The 16938-nt window shown below is 36.7% G+C and overlaps 1 protein-coding gene across 16 annotated transcripts in view; it reads right to left on the bottom strand.

Annotated features, from left to right (window-relative positions):
• The window catches only part of HERC1 (HECT and RLD domain containing E3 ubiquitin protein ligase family member 1), a 172472-nt gene that overhangs the window by 25038 nt on the left and 130496 nt on the right, over window positions 1-16938 (bottom strand). For 13 of the 16 annotated variants that reach the window (XM_015568536.1, XM_015568535.1, XM_015568534.1 and 10 more), the window contains 15 exons: window positions 15865-16124; window positions 14777-14904; window positions 13480-13607; window positions 12480-12680; window positions 10901-11031; window positions 9660-9859; window positions 9182-9287; window positions 7376-7522; window positions 6950-7051; window positions 5536-5709; window positions 4053-4346; window positions 3042-3107; window positions 2784-2909; window positions 1522-1660; window positions 335-516 (listed from right to left, as the gene is read on the bottom strand). In XM_015568536.1, coding sequence (XP_015424022.1) covers window positions 335-516; window positions 1522-1660; window positions 2784-2909; window positions 3042-3107; window positions 4053-4346; window positions 5536-5709; window positions 6950-7051; window positions 7376-7522; window positions 9182-9287; window positions 9660-9859; window positions 10901-11031; window positions 12480-12680; window positions 13480-13607; window positions 14777-14904; window positions 15865-16124 — 2384 coding nt within the window. The remainder of the gene's footprint in view (window positions 1-334; window positions 517-1521; window positions 1661-2783; window positions 2910-3041; window positions 3108-4052; window positions 4347-5535; window positions 5710-6949; window positions 7052-7375; window positions 7523-9181; window positions 9288-9659; window positions 9860-10900; window positions 11032-12479; window positions 12681-13479; window positions 13608-14776; window positions 14905-15864; window positions 16125-16938) is intronic. The other 3 variants (XM_006770796.2, XM_006770797.2, XM_006770791.2) reach the window with 2 other exon arrangements.

Genomic DNA, 16938 nt, shown 5'->3' with positions numbered 1-16938 from the left:
ACACCCAGCAGCGCTGCTGATGCCTGAACGGTATGTGGAATGAAGTGGGTGGGCATCGAGAGGCCACTATGGCACGGGGCAAGCACTATGGGCAGTCTATCTGAAGTGTACCTGGCGTATAAGACGACCCCCCACTTGGAGGCATATTTTTCAGGGCCAAAAAATCATCTTATACGCCGGCAAATACGGTATCTCATTTTCTATTTTCCAAAAGCAATGGATCTCTTAAAATGACTGTGTAATATATTTTTACTATTATTTCCCATTACCTGAATTTGATTGGACAACTAGTATGTGTACATTCAAAGCCAAACTTATCCATGTCCTGACTGACCTGCACCACTTCTTCTCCTTGTAAGGCCTCAATCTGCCTGGGTCGCCGCTGCCTGTCACTGTTCCCATGGCCAAGTTTGCCATAATCACCATCTCCCCAGCTAAAGACCTCACCGCTCTCAGTCAGGGCCATGGAGTGCCCATCAGAACCACAGGAAGTCACCAGCTGAGTCACCACAAAGCCTGGAACAGAGCAGAAACCCAGTAAGAGTTACTGTATGTTAAAACTCCCCTCTTTACTTCCAGCTGCCACAGAATATTCTCAAAATTGAAATATAACAAAATAGTACTACAGAAATAAAAATAATTTCTTAATTTTAAATCAGATTTGCAGAAACAGCCTAACAAATTGGGAGCAATCACACTAAACAATAATGTGACAAGGAAGAGGATGGTTATAGCAGCAGTTATAGTCATTAAGGACTATGTTCTAGCTACTTCTATAAATGCTTTACATGAAGTATCTCATTTTCTATTTTCACTTAGAACCTATGAGGAGGCAGCTATTATCGTTATCACTTTGACAATTGGGGAAACCGAGTTACAAAGAGGCCTATTAACTTGTGTAAGGTTCCAGAGGTAGGGTAGTAAAACCAGATAGCCCCCAGCCAGCCATCCCATCCTCACTACTGTCCTCTTCACACTAGGATCTTAGGGAAGAGAACTCAGAGCTAATCAGGAATTGGTTCTGAACTCCTTGTTACTTGTATGCTTTTACTTTAAAAATCCTACTTTTTTTGTAGGCTTCAAAGTCAAAGTTGAGGAACAAGCCAGAGTCCCCTACAGTGGTTTCTCTAGAGATACTCCTTTTCCAAGTCACAGATAACTTTGACAGAGATGCCCTTTAAAGTCTTTTGTACATATCCATATAAACAGATTTTTAATTTTAATGATGCACATGCATGATTGCTACTTCTATTAATAGTTGCCTAATTTTGCACTTTTAAAGAATTTTATATTCCTCAGTGGGTCTTGAAACAGTTATTTATACCACTGAATTTGAACACTGCTATAAGTAACTTACAAAATAATGTTGTTTAAAATATGAAAATTAAGGCTGTACATGTCTAAACAAGAACTTCAATATATAACTATCTAGCAAAGGTTTGAGATGAGTTCCAATATAAACAAACATACCTATAGTTAGGCCATCATTTCTGACCAGCTTTTAATTGAGGATAATTTTACCTTGTAAGGCTGAAATAACTGTCAGCACATGAAGGTCATCTGAGTTTCCTTGTCCTAATCTGCCGTAACTTCCTTCCCCACAAGCCAACACTGTGCCATTGGCCTGGATGACAAAGGTACAATTCTGACCACATATGACCTAGTATAAAAACAAATAACTAAATACATTATCCTTTATTATATAGCTTTAACATGCAAACATTCAAAATGATTCCATGTATACCTAAGATACTTCATCAATTTTGCTATCTTTTCACTCCAGGGGTTAATGTGACTTTGGGTTCCTATAAGCTCTTGATTATTATAAAACTGCTTATTTAATTAAGAGATGAATGAGGCTCATTTGACTATTTAATATATTTAAGATAGTTTAAAATAGTTTCAGCCAATTGTGCAAAGTTCAAATAATAACCTTAACAACAAAATCAATAAAAGAAGGAGGAAAAGATGATGGGGAAATAGTAAAGACAGGGCTACAGGTCAGCAAGAGGCAAGAACTAGAAAGGATATATAGGAGAAAGAATAGTGCCTTCATGGGTAGAGAAGACCAAAAGAGAAAGCAGTTGCCTCAAGAAGAGTTTGGAGCCCTGTCAGTGAGCTCAGTGGTTAGAGCATTAGCCCAAGCACTGAAGGGTCATGGGTTCGATTCCCAGTCAAGGGCATACCTGTGTTGCAGGTTTACTCTTTGCCCCGGTTGGAGAGTATGGGGAAGGCAACCAATCGATGTATCTCTCTCATATCGATGTCTGTCTGTCTGTCTCTCTCTCCTTCTCTCCCTCTCCCCTTTCCCTCCCTTCCACTCTCTCTGAAAAGCAATGGGAAAAATATCCTCAGGTGAGGATAAAAAAAAAAAAGAAAGGTTTGGAAATATAGTACACAATTATTAGAAGAGGGAAGGAGTGTCAACTAAATCTGGCTAAAGACCCCAATAATTCTATAGCTGCAAAGAGAGAATCAATAGTTAGGATTATCTTAATTTCTATAAATATATAGTGATCAGGCTTAATAAATCAAGATGTTAATTCACTACACATGAAAGCAAGAAAAATTGAGAAATTTATTAACAAAACTTAAGTCTGACAAAAATCTTAGAAAGCTTTTATTTGGAAGCTCTAACATCATGACTTTCTTTAGTGATTCCTTACAGAAAACTACGAAGTGGACAAACTTTATTCCACTGTAAGTTACTGACAGCTGACAGTTAGGGAATCAGAATTGTCACTTCCCAAGTTTCTTCTTCATTTCTTCACCCTGTTAGTTACCTGCTGGGCTTGTGAGAATGAGGGAGCCGCTGCAGGTACCATTACATTTCTTCCAGCTTCTGCCAACTGTCCATGCCTGCCAGCACCCCACAAGTAGACATCACATTTACCTCCCAGGTGCCAGTCCTAGAAAAACACAATCATCTGTACCAAGTATGTGCCAGTCTCTATGGGAGACATCAGGGCTCAAACACACAAGCATTCAGAATGAGAAGATTTATTGAGAAAAACCATATAATTGTCTTCATCTTTACTGACCTCAGGTCTGGAAGTTGCCCAAGACATAATTTGTTCATCCATGCCATTAATCCATTTACTGTTATCCTGTAAGGCAGAGCAAACATCAGGATCAATCTTGCATATCTGTTTTTAACTAACAACTAAGTGTTGTTGTAATAACTAAGTCTTCTTTCCAAAAAAGAACTTAGTAATATTATGAGAAATTAAGAGCAATTTTATAATTACACCAAACTTGATTTTTTACATTGTTAATATTTCCCTTTATTATAAACACTTTCACTATCAATTATATCACTATCACAATTGCCTTGGAAATTCAAAGCTAACTTCTGAGGACCTGCAGATACAAAGTCATGTGCAAGAGTCACTGACCCTGTGAACTTTCTGTATAGCTTTGGGCAGGTCACTTCATTTTGCTGGACTTGTTTCAGTTTCCTCATCTATAAAATGACAGTTTCTATAGCAAGATACTCTTAGGTAACATCAGAATGCTCTTCCACAATTCTTACTTAATGGTAATTAAAAACATGATTGAAGTGCCAAATAATTTGAATCCATATGTGGAATAAATCTCATAAGATGACCAGGAAAAGATGTTAAAATATATACATAATGGGCCAAAATTTACAGTTGTGAATATGCAAAACACAGTTTATTCTTGTATTATTATTTATTAGTTACTATATTATTTTCCATACAAACAACTGCAAACCTATTTTTGCTCCCCCCTGTACAAATAAAATATATACTAACAATGCACTTATGAACTTAGAAAAAGGGGGGAGAGGGGAGATATGGGACTATTATCTTTGCGAGCCGGGATGTTTACAAGAGCTCCACAGTTCTCCTATAACCATAGAGGCCTGTCATCAGATCGAAGATACTATCTAAAAGCAAAATATTTTAAATTTATCTAAGGGTATGCTTCAAGCTACTCAAGTTAGCAAATACTTACTGAGGGTCTGCTATATGCTAAACACCCATGATACAATTGCAGCTGCAAATAACAGCAGTTCACCTTACACTTACCATTAGTAATACAAGTTCATCCTCTGGAACAGGCTCTAGATCTGGAACAGTAAAAGATTCCGGGAACTGTGCTCCGTTGGTCAAGGCTTCAGCAGCTTTTATGGTGGTTGAGAAACACTCTAACCAGGCCCACTCATTCGGATTCCAGGTTGCAGGGTCAGGGAGACAGTTCTGGTGGTGTGGTGGCACTGGAGGGTTACACAACAGCTGATCCAGATGAAGTCCCACAGCAAGGGAGGCCAGACACTGCATGTAGGGACTGTGAACAAGCTGATCGCCACAAACCACATGAGGCTAAGAGAAAATGCAAGGACATTATGTTGAAGAGCCTTTCCGAAATATTCTAAATTAACCTAGTGAATGCCGAAAACCTGTAATTTATTCTTTAAGTTTTTTTTTTAACTTTTTACTTTGAAATAATTTTAGATATAAAGAGTTGCAGAGATAGTACAGAAAACCCTTCACACAACTTCCTCTAATGTTAACATCTTACATAACTATAGTGCAGTTATCAAATCTAAGAAATAAACATTGGTACAATAATAACTAAACAACACAATTCTATTTGTTTTATTTCCCCACTAATGCCCCTTTTCTGCTCCAGAATCCAATTCAGGATATCTCATTGTATTTAGTATATTTTCATTAATTTTTCTTAAGTTTAAAAAAAAGAAGACTGGTAACAACTGAACCACAGTGACCTGCTCCCTGTCACAACTGCTCCTTTACCCAAGGGAAGCCTGGTAGCCAAGAAAATTCTTCGTTCATAGCTCTCCCTGGTCCTAGCAGAACAACTCTGTAAGAGCTAAGGGATTCAGAATAGAAAACCTGGGCAAATACATCAGTGAAATAATATTAATGTAGCTTGACAAAAAACAAACAAACAATAAAAACAACCCCCAAACACAAAACAACCAAACCCAACAAGCTTTACCTAGGAGGCAGCACAGTGACTAGTAAGGCCTGAATGACAGGTCACACAGGCTCAAATTCCATAATTCCTCATTCTAGTATTTAATGACCCTACTTAATAGTTCAACCTTAGCTCTTCCACACAACTTTCCACGAGGTCCACCTGTTAAGTGGAAAGGATGTTCACTCTGACACCCACACTCACTCCCACTTCCACCTCCCAACTTTGGGATGGCAAAACCACATAAAAATAGGTATATGGGTTAAAAAAGGGAAGATGATACTCTGAGGTACAGGTATTTCAAAAAGTTTTGGAGTGAAAAATAATCTGAAGAATGATATAAGCACAACACAAATTTAAGGATCACTTTAAAACTTTACTCTCACTTAAATAAAGTAGGAGTAGACTTAACAGCTGTTTTAGACACGACTTAGCTTCATTTGATTCTGTCCAAATAGCCCCATGTATTTTCCTCAGATCTCATGCTCTTTAAGGGATAAATTCAAACCTATAATTCAAATTCCAAACCACCAGGCATCTGTAAATGTCAGAATAAGCGTAATTGCTCACCTTTTCATAGGCATACTGTTCCTGCAGCATCATGGGAAGCCGCTCCAGAAATGCTCTCATGCAGGGAGCCATATTTAGTCCCAGGACACCCTGTTGTTTCAGGGCTGTCCTGCAGGTTGCTAACACATGATTGGCAGCAGCCCATTCTGTCGTACAATTCACGACCAAAACATCCTGATGGGAAATAAATCATGCCACATGACTTGTCTTAATAAGAGAAAATTCTATTATCATTCACATCTGAGAAAGTTCATTTCAATAACTGCATTAAATACATTTGCTTTTTGGACATTTTATGCTGTACTTTTAATGCCTATGAACTTTGAAATATCCTAAATTTTGTCTAAGTAAAAACAGGTGAATAATAAATAACCATAAAATTTGTGAACTACCTTGGATTAGCTGATTCTTCTTAAAGAGATAACAGCAATTATTTGCTATACAGAGGAATTGTAAGACAGGCATCTAATGTAATTTAAAAGTCTGACATGACCACAGGGTACTAGAGGAAGTAGTACTCTGCCTGCTGAGGGACATATCTGCAAAAGAAGCAACACGTTCTAACTGTGGCTCTATAGTTTATTATACACAAGCCACTACTGCTAGGGTCTGATTCTATATTTGACTTTAGTAGAACTATTCATGCAGGTTTACAGCTCTATTTTAATATTATTTAACCACATAAAGTATAAACCAAAGCAGCACATTGGTTCTATTCATTAAGGGTATAAAAGGCAATACTGTAGGTAATAATGTCATATCATAGAATTACTTCACAGCAGAGGGCTAGTATTTTTCTTCACAGAATATTAAATTTGGAACAGGTTTGGCTCAGTGGATAGAGCGTCGGCCTGCGGACTGAAAGGTCCCAGGTTCGATTCCGGTCAAGGGCATGTACCTGGGTTGCGGGCACATCCCCGGTGGGGGATGTGCAGGAGGCGACTGATTGATGGTTCTCTCTCATCGATGTTTCTGACTCTCTATCTCTCTCCCTTCCTCTCTGTAAAAAATCAATAAAATATTAAAAAATTTAAAAAAAATTTGGAAGACAAAATATATTGTGTATACTTGAGTTAAAAATCTTTAGGATGGTTCTTCTTTTAGGGAATGTTCTTTTAAGAAAGTCTGCTGCTTTCTTAAAAAATGGCAGAAAGTCAAAATCCACAAATAATTTCCAATGGAAATAAAGCCATTCAATAATTAAACATTTCAGTGATGTCCAGGGTATTGTAGAATGAGTGCTAGATTATACACTGGGAGACCTGGGTTCTAGTTTTCTTTCTGCCACTAAATAACCGCAAGAAAAAATACCTTTGAATATCAGTTTTCTCCTTTGTAAAGTGTGATGTTTGACTATGATTTCTAAGATACCTTATAGGCTGATACCCTATGATTTGATATAACTGCAAGTTACCTTTGATCTGTTTGAACAAGCAGCAACCCCAACATCTGGAATCCATACTGTGGCCTGAATAGCTCCAGAGCCTATCACAACAGTTTGCAAGACAGAGCCATCCTAAAATTAAATGTATTTATCAATACACATTACTTAATCTTAGTTATTATTTACATTTTAAATTTATACTTCATTCACAAAAATATTCTAAAATCTGTACTTCCGCTAAATTTGGTAATGTCCAATTATATACCTTCTACCCAATTTTCTAGAGCCTAGATCACTTTCAATAAGAAAAATTAAAAGAGTGGAGGATTCTGAAAGAAGTTTCACCAGTATTCAAGATATTTATTATACAAAATATTCCTAGAATTGGTTGGGTTAATTTTCATCATATGGGAGTCAATGTAAAAACATTTAAGATAATAACATTTGTACTCTTACCCTTAAAGACCAAATGTTCATGAGGCCACCTAGTCCACCAGACACCAGGGCCAACCCATCTGAACTGAAGGCAACTGTCCGGACAGGGGTGATGTGTCCCCGTAGCTGATAAACACATTTGGCTCCAGCTGGTTTCCTATATCCATCCTGCAATTCATTTTTATTTTTAATATATATTGAAAGCAAAATAATTTATAGATTCAAGATTTACAATTCATTCTTTGAAATTTTATATTTCAGTGTAACATTAGGGAGGAGGGAAGGATAACTCTCAGAAGGATTAGCCTGAATGAAGAAATAATAAAACACTAACCTGGTTCTCCTTTGCTGAGGTGAGTTTCATCCTTTTGGATACATTTCTAGGCTGTTTCCTAACTTTTCAAACTGGCAGACGTTTCTACATTTCTAAATTCTAATTATCCCTCAGAGGTAGGAAAATTCTAACTTTTACTTCTTAATGAATGTTTTAATTTTTAACATGAGCTTTATGTAATTTTCATTTTTAGCATCTAACATTTATGAATTGTACATGCTGGCTCTATACAAACAGGCCCCTCTTTTTGTTGCAGATGGTTCTCTCATATGGTGTCTAATTTGGTGTTTGTTCTGCAGGTTTTAGAAGTGTGATAGGTAAGGCGTGTCTAAATACTATCTACCACAAAGAGCAAACTAGATTTATCTTTAGTGCTTTCACCTCCACCTTTGAGATATCTTCCTCTCATTAATAAGCTACCTATCCATCCTTCCCTACCCATTTCTCCCTGCCCTTAAGGTTCCTCTTCCTTCTAGCTATGATAGAGTATACTATCAGATATACTCATTTATCCAAAGATGACATAAAACCTATTTCTTCCAGGGGTGTTTGTGTCATGAACAAAATAAAGAGCAACAAAGGCTGCAAACTGTTAGCTCAGGGATGCAATTTGACTGGCCACCCAGTGTTTTAAAGAATTTTAAGTCAGGCATCAAAATGTGTAATATTGGGAGATTTTATTTAAAACACTGGATTTTGGGCTTCTATTAAAAAAATTAGACAATTTGGTAACAATAGGCTCTTATTTCTTCAGGGTAACAAACAGCTTTGTAGCAACTGTGCCCATTATATGAAGCATGTGCACTTCTGTTTTTTTTGTGTGTGTTTTTTAACCCTTTCCACACCTTCCAATTCCCAGCTGCAGGAATGTTTTATTTGCCTAGATGGCCTTGTAAGCATATATTTGAATTCATAACCTCTGTTTAAGATAAAAGGAATTGCTCTTCATAGATGGAATTCTGGTATCAGTAGGAGATAGTTTATTGATTTTTTTTACAGAGAGGAAGGGAAAGGGATAGAGAAATAGAAACATCGATGAGAAAGAAACATCGATCAGCTGCCTCCTGCACACCTCTTACTGGGGATGTGCCCACAACCAATGTACATGCCCTTGACTGGAATTGAACCTGGGACCTTTTAGTCCGCAGGCCGACGCTCTATCCCCTGAGCCAAACCAGTTAGGGCAGTAGGCGATACTTTAGATAAGGTGTGCTCCGGTGGTGTTCCTATTTCACTGTACCAAAGACTTAATTTAGGATTCATCTATCTGTGTTATCGATTATATCCATTACCATAAATGATCATCACTCAATATTTATTGAATATATCATCTTAACAAGTAATATGGTGTCTAGGACTTACAAAAAAGTAATCCAATTCAGAGAGCACATAAGCATGACAATTATTCACGTTTCCTTAATGGTTCTTGTCCTTTGATAACTTATACTATCTATGGTTTCAGATAAGATCTTAAAAAACATCAGAATATTTACCTGGCAATTTGATTCCTGGTCCCACCATCCTTCTGAAGTGGCCACACTGGTTTGTGTGGTATCTTGTGGAATACGCCAAACACACACTAAGCCACTCTGACAGCCACTTAAAAAAATGACCACATAAAACCAAAACATGTCAATATGCAGAAGTAAAAATATTTTCAAATATCAACTGATAGAACTACTACAGTATTATTTTAAAATTTATTTATAGTAGGTATGCTATAATACAACTAGGTTCGATATTCTAACATCATCACACCCAGATAAGTAGATCACATACCAAGTTTCAAATTCTTTATTTCTCTATGGTGATCTTATGATGTTACACATTTTAAGATTAATACCCGACAATAAACTTTTTGAGACTACGGAGAAGCCACATGTAATGCAAGTAACAGTTTATATTAACATAAAAATTAAGACAGATGTACACACGTACACACACACACACACACACACATTTACAACATACGTAGCCATCAGTAAATGCAACTTGGATCCTTTCCCTGGGAGGCTGCACCAAGCGATGCCATTTACAATAGATGGATGGCAGAGTGAATGTAGACAGCACCAGCATCCTGAAATAGGCCCCCAGAGTTTCACATTTTCTTCTTTGGCACATGTCATAAGAATATGACCTGTTGGGTCCCACTTCATACTAACAAGAGTATCCTTAAAACAGTAAGGGGAGAAAAATCATATTAATACTTCCTTTACAAATATATTAAACTCAATATTTATGACCCATTCTAGCACTTATTTGGAAATCAACATTATATGCATATCAGATACTGTTATATGGTTTCCAATCACTAGACCCAACTCACCCTTTAATAAAGTCTGCATCATATTATTTGCTGTAGTCAATGCTCAATAAATACTGGTTAAATAAATTCTGACTTAGAAGGAATGTTACCCCTCATTAGAATTTTTAAGTTATCTTTATTGACATTAACTTTGAAAAAGAAGAAACTTTAAAAAAAATGTACCCCTCATACCAAAATAGCAAATACTTATGAGAATCACGTTTTGTGTTTATATGGTTATCATTGTGCGCTCTCTCTCTCTCTCTTTTTTTTTTAACACTCCTTCACAACTTCAAACTCCTGGCTTCATGCATTTATGTTACTTGCCTAGCTGGCCTGTAAACATCTGAACTTAGTTTAAGGTAAAGGAATCATTCCTCATAGATGGAATTTCTCTTATTAGAGGGAGGTACTTTGACGGGATATTCCAAGGATATCCCGTCACTGCTTTGGTTTTACTTCTCTTGGCTTGATGGCTTTCTTACATAAACTTTTTCATGTATATACCATGGTTTACAGATTTTGTGTAACTATAGAATTTTTTGTTTTACATTAAAAGCCTGCTTACTATTTTTTAAAAATATGTTTTTATTGATTTTTTTCAAGGAAGAAAGGAAGAGGGAGAGAGAGATAGAAACATTGATCAGAAAGAAACATCAACTGGCTGTTCCCTGCACGCCCTACTGGGGATTGAGCCAGCAACCCAGGCATGTGCCCTGACCAGGAATCGAACAGGTGACCTCTTGGTGCATGGGGCAACATGCAATCCACTGAGCCATTCCAGCTGGGCTAACAATAAATATTAAATCATAAGTGACTGATGTAAAAACTTTTAAAAAGAAATTAGTATCAAAGAACACTACAGTAAGAAACACAAAAAAATAACAATCTGGCAAGGATGCTTTACCTTATGTGCATCGATTAGAACAATGCCTCCTTTCTCAAGTGGCTCCTTTGTCCCCAATAATAATTTTCCATCAAAATATCCCACCGCAAATGGTCTGTCTTCACTGAACCAAGCAATGCAAGTTACAGACACTAACATGATAAGAATAATAGAAAAAGAAAATAAAAGAGAGTGATTCATTTGTCATTATCTAACTTAAAAGGACAAAAGACTCTGCAAAAAATATAACTTCCTGCAAAATTGTAAGTAGGTTTCCAGACATCTCTGTAATGAATTTAGATAAAATGTAGGCTTATTGCAAGGATTCCATGTAACCCACTTCACAAGGGTTATTTACAAGTGACAAGGACTACCTCATTTAAAATATATACAGGGTGTCCCCAAAAATGCATATACATTTTAACAGCTGATAGCTCAATTGATGTTTCTTTCTTTTCAGATTTAACCCATTGGAATTAATAATGGTATTCAAATGTGTATACATTTGGGGGACATCCTGTATATGTATTTTAGTATTTTGATTATAGTTTACATTCAGTATTATTTTGTATTAGTTTCAGGTGTATGGAATACCTCATTTTTTAAATCTGCCATTATTTTCAGGTGGTTATTGAAAAAGACAAGTATTGAATTCCCATGCTGATTTTAAGTGATTATACCAAGTTCTTTCCTTTTGGACCAGAATCTGCCATGAAACTGAGAAGTGAAATAGCCAAAGTCATAGAAAGAAAATTCCTTGTCCCTTCTTTTGCTTAATATACCCTTCTCAGCATTTTCCACATCCTATCAAGCAGATTCTGTTCCAATAAGGCATACTCATATTTGCTTCTTTAAGTATATATAACACTGGATACTTACAGAAAAAAGTAAAAAACAGTATTTATTTGTGAGTAGAATGGGGACATGGGAACTAAGCAGATGAGAGAAAAACTTTTTGTTGTATACCTTTTTAAGTTTAAAAAATTTTAAACCCTATAAATGTATTTAAAAAATACTTTAAAAAAATCCCTGAATTGTTCTATTCTGTAAACAGAGTACCACTGAAAAGTAGGACTGTGAACTTTGAAAGAGCCCACTGCTGCAAACAACTAACAAAAACTATCTAGTAATACCTATGTACCCAAAGGGAACAAAGTGAGAAAATAAATGAAAGTAGACTTCCTACTATCTCTTGAAAGACTAGGAACTACCCTCTCCTCTTCTTTCCCCCAGTTCCTCAATTTCACTCATTTGTTAACAATTTCATCTCTACCAATGATTATCTCTTTTTTCTTGGGCATTCCTAACTTTCAAAGAAGACTTAGAGACTGTTGTAAGTGTTCAGATACACAAAAGATGAATGACTAATATATCACTATTAGATCTCTTTTGGCATAGAGACCTGTGGTATGGGCTGGAAGGGAAGTATCTTTCAACTTAGTGACTAATTAGAATAAAACACCAATTGGACAATTCAGAAAACAAAGCCAAAAGTAATATTCACTCAGCATTTTTAAAAGCAAGTTCCCCCAAAAAACCACATAGTTTATTTGATTAGGGAAAATCACTTTCCCAACTAGACACAAATCTGGTCATTTACCATCCTTTCGATAGCAATGCTCCAATTCTTGACGGTGCATGGTGGACACATCAACAACTTCAATCAATCCTAGAGATCCATCCATCCGCCCCACCAACAATAATTCTGGAGACTCTCCTGACCAGGCTGTAGCTGGACCCTCCTCTGGCCAAGCGAGGGAAGATACCCAATGGGGCTGAATGTCTACTAATCCTTTTCCTCCTAAAGAGAAAGAAAATGTTAACTGCTTATTACTTAATTCTTACAAACAATAACAAGAACAAAAATAAATGCTACTTAATTCTAACATAGCTCAAAGCAGTCCCCATTTTCAAAATAGCCTACCAATGAATATTAGACAAGATCCTTCATTTATATAAAACCTAGATTAAGACATTAATAGGCTTTTCTAGAACTATAAATGGAACAAGAATGGTAACTTTGTAGAAAAAAGAGTAAAGGAAAATAGTGTACAAATGTTAATCACTTATATCCTTTCCTAATAATTTCTAAAAAACAAATTAACATAAGAAATTCACCTACAATAAGGCTAGCTAGTCCTTCACATATGTGAAATAGAATAGCCTTTCCTCAAATGTGCAAAAATGAACAAAATACTGATAAGCCCAAGATTACATTATTTTGTTGTTGTTTAGGATTACATTATTTATTTTTACTTTCAAGAGAGGTATTATTAAAAATTGACAAGAATTTTTACCAGTGAAAGACATAATAAAAATATTTTTAAGTGTTTTAAAAGAATACATAGCTGAAAAGTCAGTGACCACTACTCCTCAAATCCTACTCTGAATATTTAGTGGTACATGAAAAGAATTTTTAGTTTACAGCTACTGGATTAGTTGAAACTCCAAGAAAGGAAAATCAGGAAATGAACACTTCCTCTTTAATTTAAACCACATTATACACAAATTTTCACAGTTGATTAACAGACTGTGAGTTTCAAGGTAAAGGGAAGCCATTGCTTGGACTCAACAGTGCCTTTAGTATTTACATGACTTACCATTAACTTGCCAGATATTCACCATCTTTTCCAAAGCGCCAGCTAGATATTTGCCACTGATACTCCAGGAAACAGGCAAGAAACTTGGATCACTGGGTGATCCCAGGCTTTCCTCAGCATCCCCTTCCCTAGAAAATAATAGACAAGTATGAAATTTTAATCCCCATCATCCAAAAGTAAACTAAACCTTGAATCTTAAAGTAAGGGCTTTATGTAGACCTCAGTACATAATAGCAGAGCCTTAACATTTCAAAAACTTGGCCAGCAGGATTTGACAATCACATATTCTAGTGTTTGTCATAATGTCAAAAAAAGAATTATAAAAGAGTGATGCTTAGATCATACACCATTTAATATAGAACATCATTTGTCAATAAAGGCACACTAATTCTGTATGGGTTGTAAATGGTTTCTATTCAGAACACACTGAGTCTTGTTTGCCTGATCTCTAGGTAAATTAACAGAAAAGAAACACCTACTATAGTTAGCTACATTCTACTACAAAAGAAATATCATTACTCTAATTCCTAAATAATCCTTAAAGAATGTTGGAATATTAGCCTACTGTTTTACAGAAATGAACATTTATTTGTAAGATAATAGATTTTGATTTAATTCTGAGTAATTCCAGATATTGGCAGTTAATAATTTTACTTGCCAAATACTATCCCATATAAAAGCCTACTAATATGCTAAGTGTCCAGTCATCTGGTTGTCCATTCAACCAATCAAAACATAACATGCTAATGATATGTTAAGGCCGCTCAACCGCTCACCATGATGTGCACTGACACCAAGGGGCAGACAGTCGACCGGTCAACCAGTCGCTATGACGTGCACTGACCACTAGGGGGAAGACGCTCCAACCGGTAGGTGAGCTTGCTGCTGGGGTCCGGCAGATCGGGACTGAGCTAGACGGGCCAGACATGCCCTGCAGCCCTCCCGTGGTCCCTCCCCAGATGGCCAACCTCCCACGCCCTGATTGTGCACCAGTGGGGGTCCCTCGGCCTGGCCTGCGCCCTCTTGCAATCTGGGACCCCTCAGGGGGTATCAGAGAGCCAGTTTTGGCCCAATCCCGCAGGCCAGGCTGAGGGTACCCCACTGGTGCATGAATTCGTGCACCGGGCCTCTAGTTCTGAATATTTAAAAACACACATTGGGGATATAGTAAGACTATTCTAAAAAAACTGCAAAAAATTTTAGTGACAGTTTGATTAGATAAACACAACCAAAATACAGCATGTTTAGAATTCTCTTACTTTAGATGTTGCACAAGAAAGGTCATGTTAGCACTCACAATCTGTTGAACACACAGGTCTGTTGCAGTGAATACTGCTTCTTGGTAACATTCCACACCCGGATGGTGCCATCATTGCCACTTGTAGCCAAGAGTCCTTTTTTATTACACCAAACACACGTCATTACCTAGAAAAGGTGAAAATGTCCAGCAATATTTGAGCAAGTTTTAATCCAAATGATTCTGTCATTTGAAAAAGTTCTATCAAATTAAAAAAAAATCTATCATGAAATTGTAAAAGAAAGTATCCATGTTATAATGCAATAGGCATGGTCTCATTCTTTTCTAATTAGCTTATGAATACACACCTATTTAAAGTATAGCTTTAAAGTACTATGCACCAAATCATTTGTTATCTGAAACCTGTTGAAATCTTTATTAAACATGTTTATTTAATTTAAAAACACGTCTATTTAATTCAATGAAGCATAAATACTGCAACATATTTGTATGTTTTATCAAATAACACATACTAAGAAGTCATTTCTTAAAATATATTTTTTTATTGATTTCAGAGAGGAAGGGAGGAGAGAGAAATAAAAACATCAATGATGAGAGAGAATCATTGATCTGTGCCCTCCTGCATGCCCTGTACTGGGGATTGAGCCTACAACCCAGGTATGTGCCCTGACCAGGAATTGAACCAGAACCTCCTGGTACACAGATTGATTCTCAATCACTGAACCACACCAGCCAGGCAAGAAGTGATTTTAAAATTAGTGAACAGAAGCCAGTCTTCATTTCCTAAACTGCCCTTGTCACTGCTCAAAGGCCCAGTGGGTTATATTGAAACAGTGAGGCCAATGTCTTTTCCTCTTGCATGTATAAGCCTTAATCTCTTATGAGGCTATTTCTTTGGTTTTCTTCTTATCCACCATCTGATTTTCCTGTTTGTATAATATTATATCAAACCAACATACAGAGAGAGTTGGTAACTACCAGATAAATATTGATAATTTTGTGTGTGTGGTGCGGGGGCGGGGGACGGGGGGAAGAAGAGATGTATAAACTTTGAGCTCTTTGAGAAGGGCAGAAACTATTTTATCTTACATAAAGCAATCAGCACACTTGGGACTCAAAATACATACTCTGTTCTGATGAGCCTCCAACTTGATAAAGGAACATTTTCTGAGATCTCCTCCCATATCAGCAAGTGTTTGTGGAGTAGTTTGGTTGTCACGGTCGTGTGCAGCAAGAGTGCGTACAAGCTGTTGAGCAGCCCATTGCCTATGCTGTGAGGACAGCCTGGAGGACAGGCAGCAAGCTGCCAGGGCATTAGCCAGCTCCAGAGGGCCTACAGCAGAAGGATCATAGGAAGGATGGACATACAATTGAGCAGTTAAACCTGCTTAAACAAAACAATGAAATGATACCCCGGTGAGAGCTGGTGGTAGTGAACAAACAAAAATGGGTTAACCCATATCTTTTAATAACTAGCACTTTTGCAAGCAATCATTTCACTAACTAATGCATACAAGAAATAATAAACATTTATCTCATCAAACTCTATAAGAAATCTGATTCACTGAAAATGTACATTTATATTCATCAATCAATAAATAGTCTTTATTCTAAAGACACACAGACTAAGAATGCAGCAAAAATAATTTTAAGGCTAGGGCAAAGGCAGCATGCCCTAAAAAATAAGAATTCGGCCTTTGCTGCTCAAAAGTGACCTTAACAGAGTCAAGGGACTGGATTGAGATCCTAAGGCCCATTTCTCTTGACCACATGGTCTTTATAAAAAGAAAGGTATACAGCAGTGATTAAGTACTCCTTTCAAAGCGTTACCGTCCTAAGACAGAGAAAAACAGTACTGCCATTATCTAAATTTTATTAAGAAAACCTATCAGGGTTATCATCTATGGCAGTGATTTTTCAACCAGTGTGTCATGACACACTGGTGTGCTGCAAGAATTTTTATAACATGCAATACCTGACTATTTAGTCAGGGGCACTGACCTCTTTTCCCTTAGTCAAATAAAAAGAATGACAACAGCCCACACAATAGCTGTTCCATGTGAATGAATCAAAATTATATCTATTATTTTTGTCAGATCAGCAAAAAACATATTTTTTGGTGTGCCACAGAATTTTAGTAATTAGTTGGTGCATGCCATAAGATGAAAAAGGTTGAAAATCACTGATCTATGTTGACTGAA

Source organism: Myotis davidii, unplaced genomic scaffold, assembly GCF_000327345.1.
Source record: "Myotis davidii unplaced genomic scaffold, ASM32734v1 scaffold461, whole genome shotgun sequence".
In the NCBI taxonomy this organism is placed as follows: domain Eukaryota; kingdom Metazoa; phylum Chordata; class Mammalia; order Chiroptera; family Vespertilionidae; genus Myotis; species Myotis davidii.
Note: the sequence above shows the minus strand (reverse complement) of the source record. Positions and strands in the feature narration are given on the sequence as shown.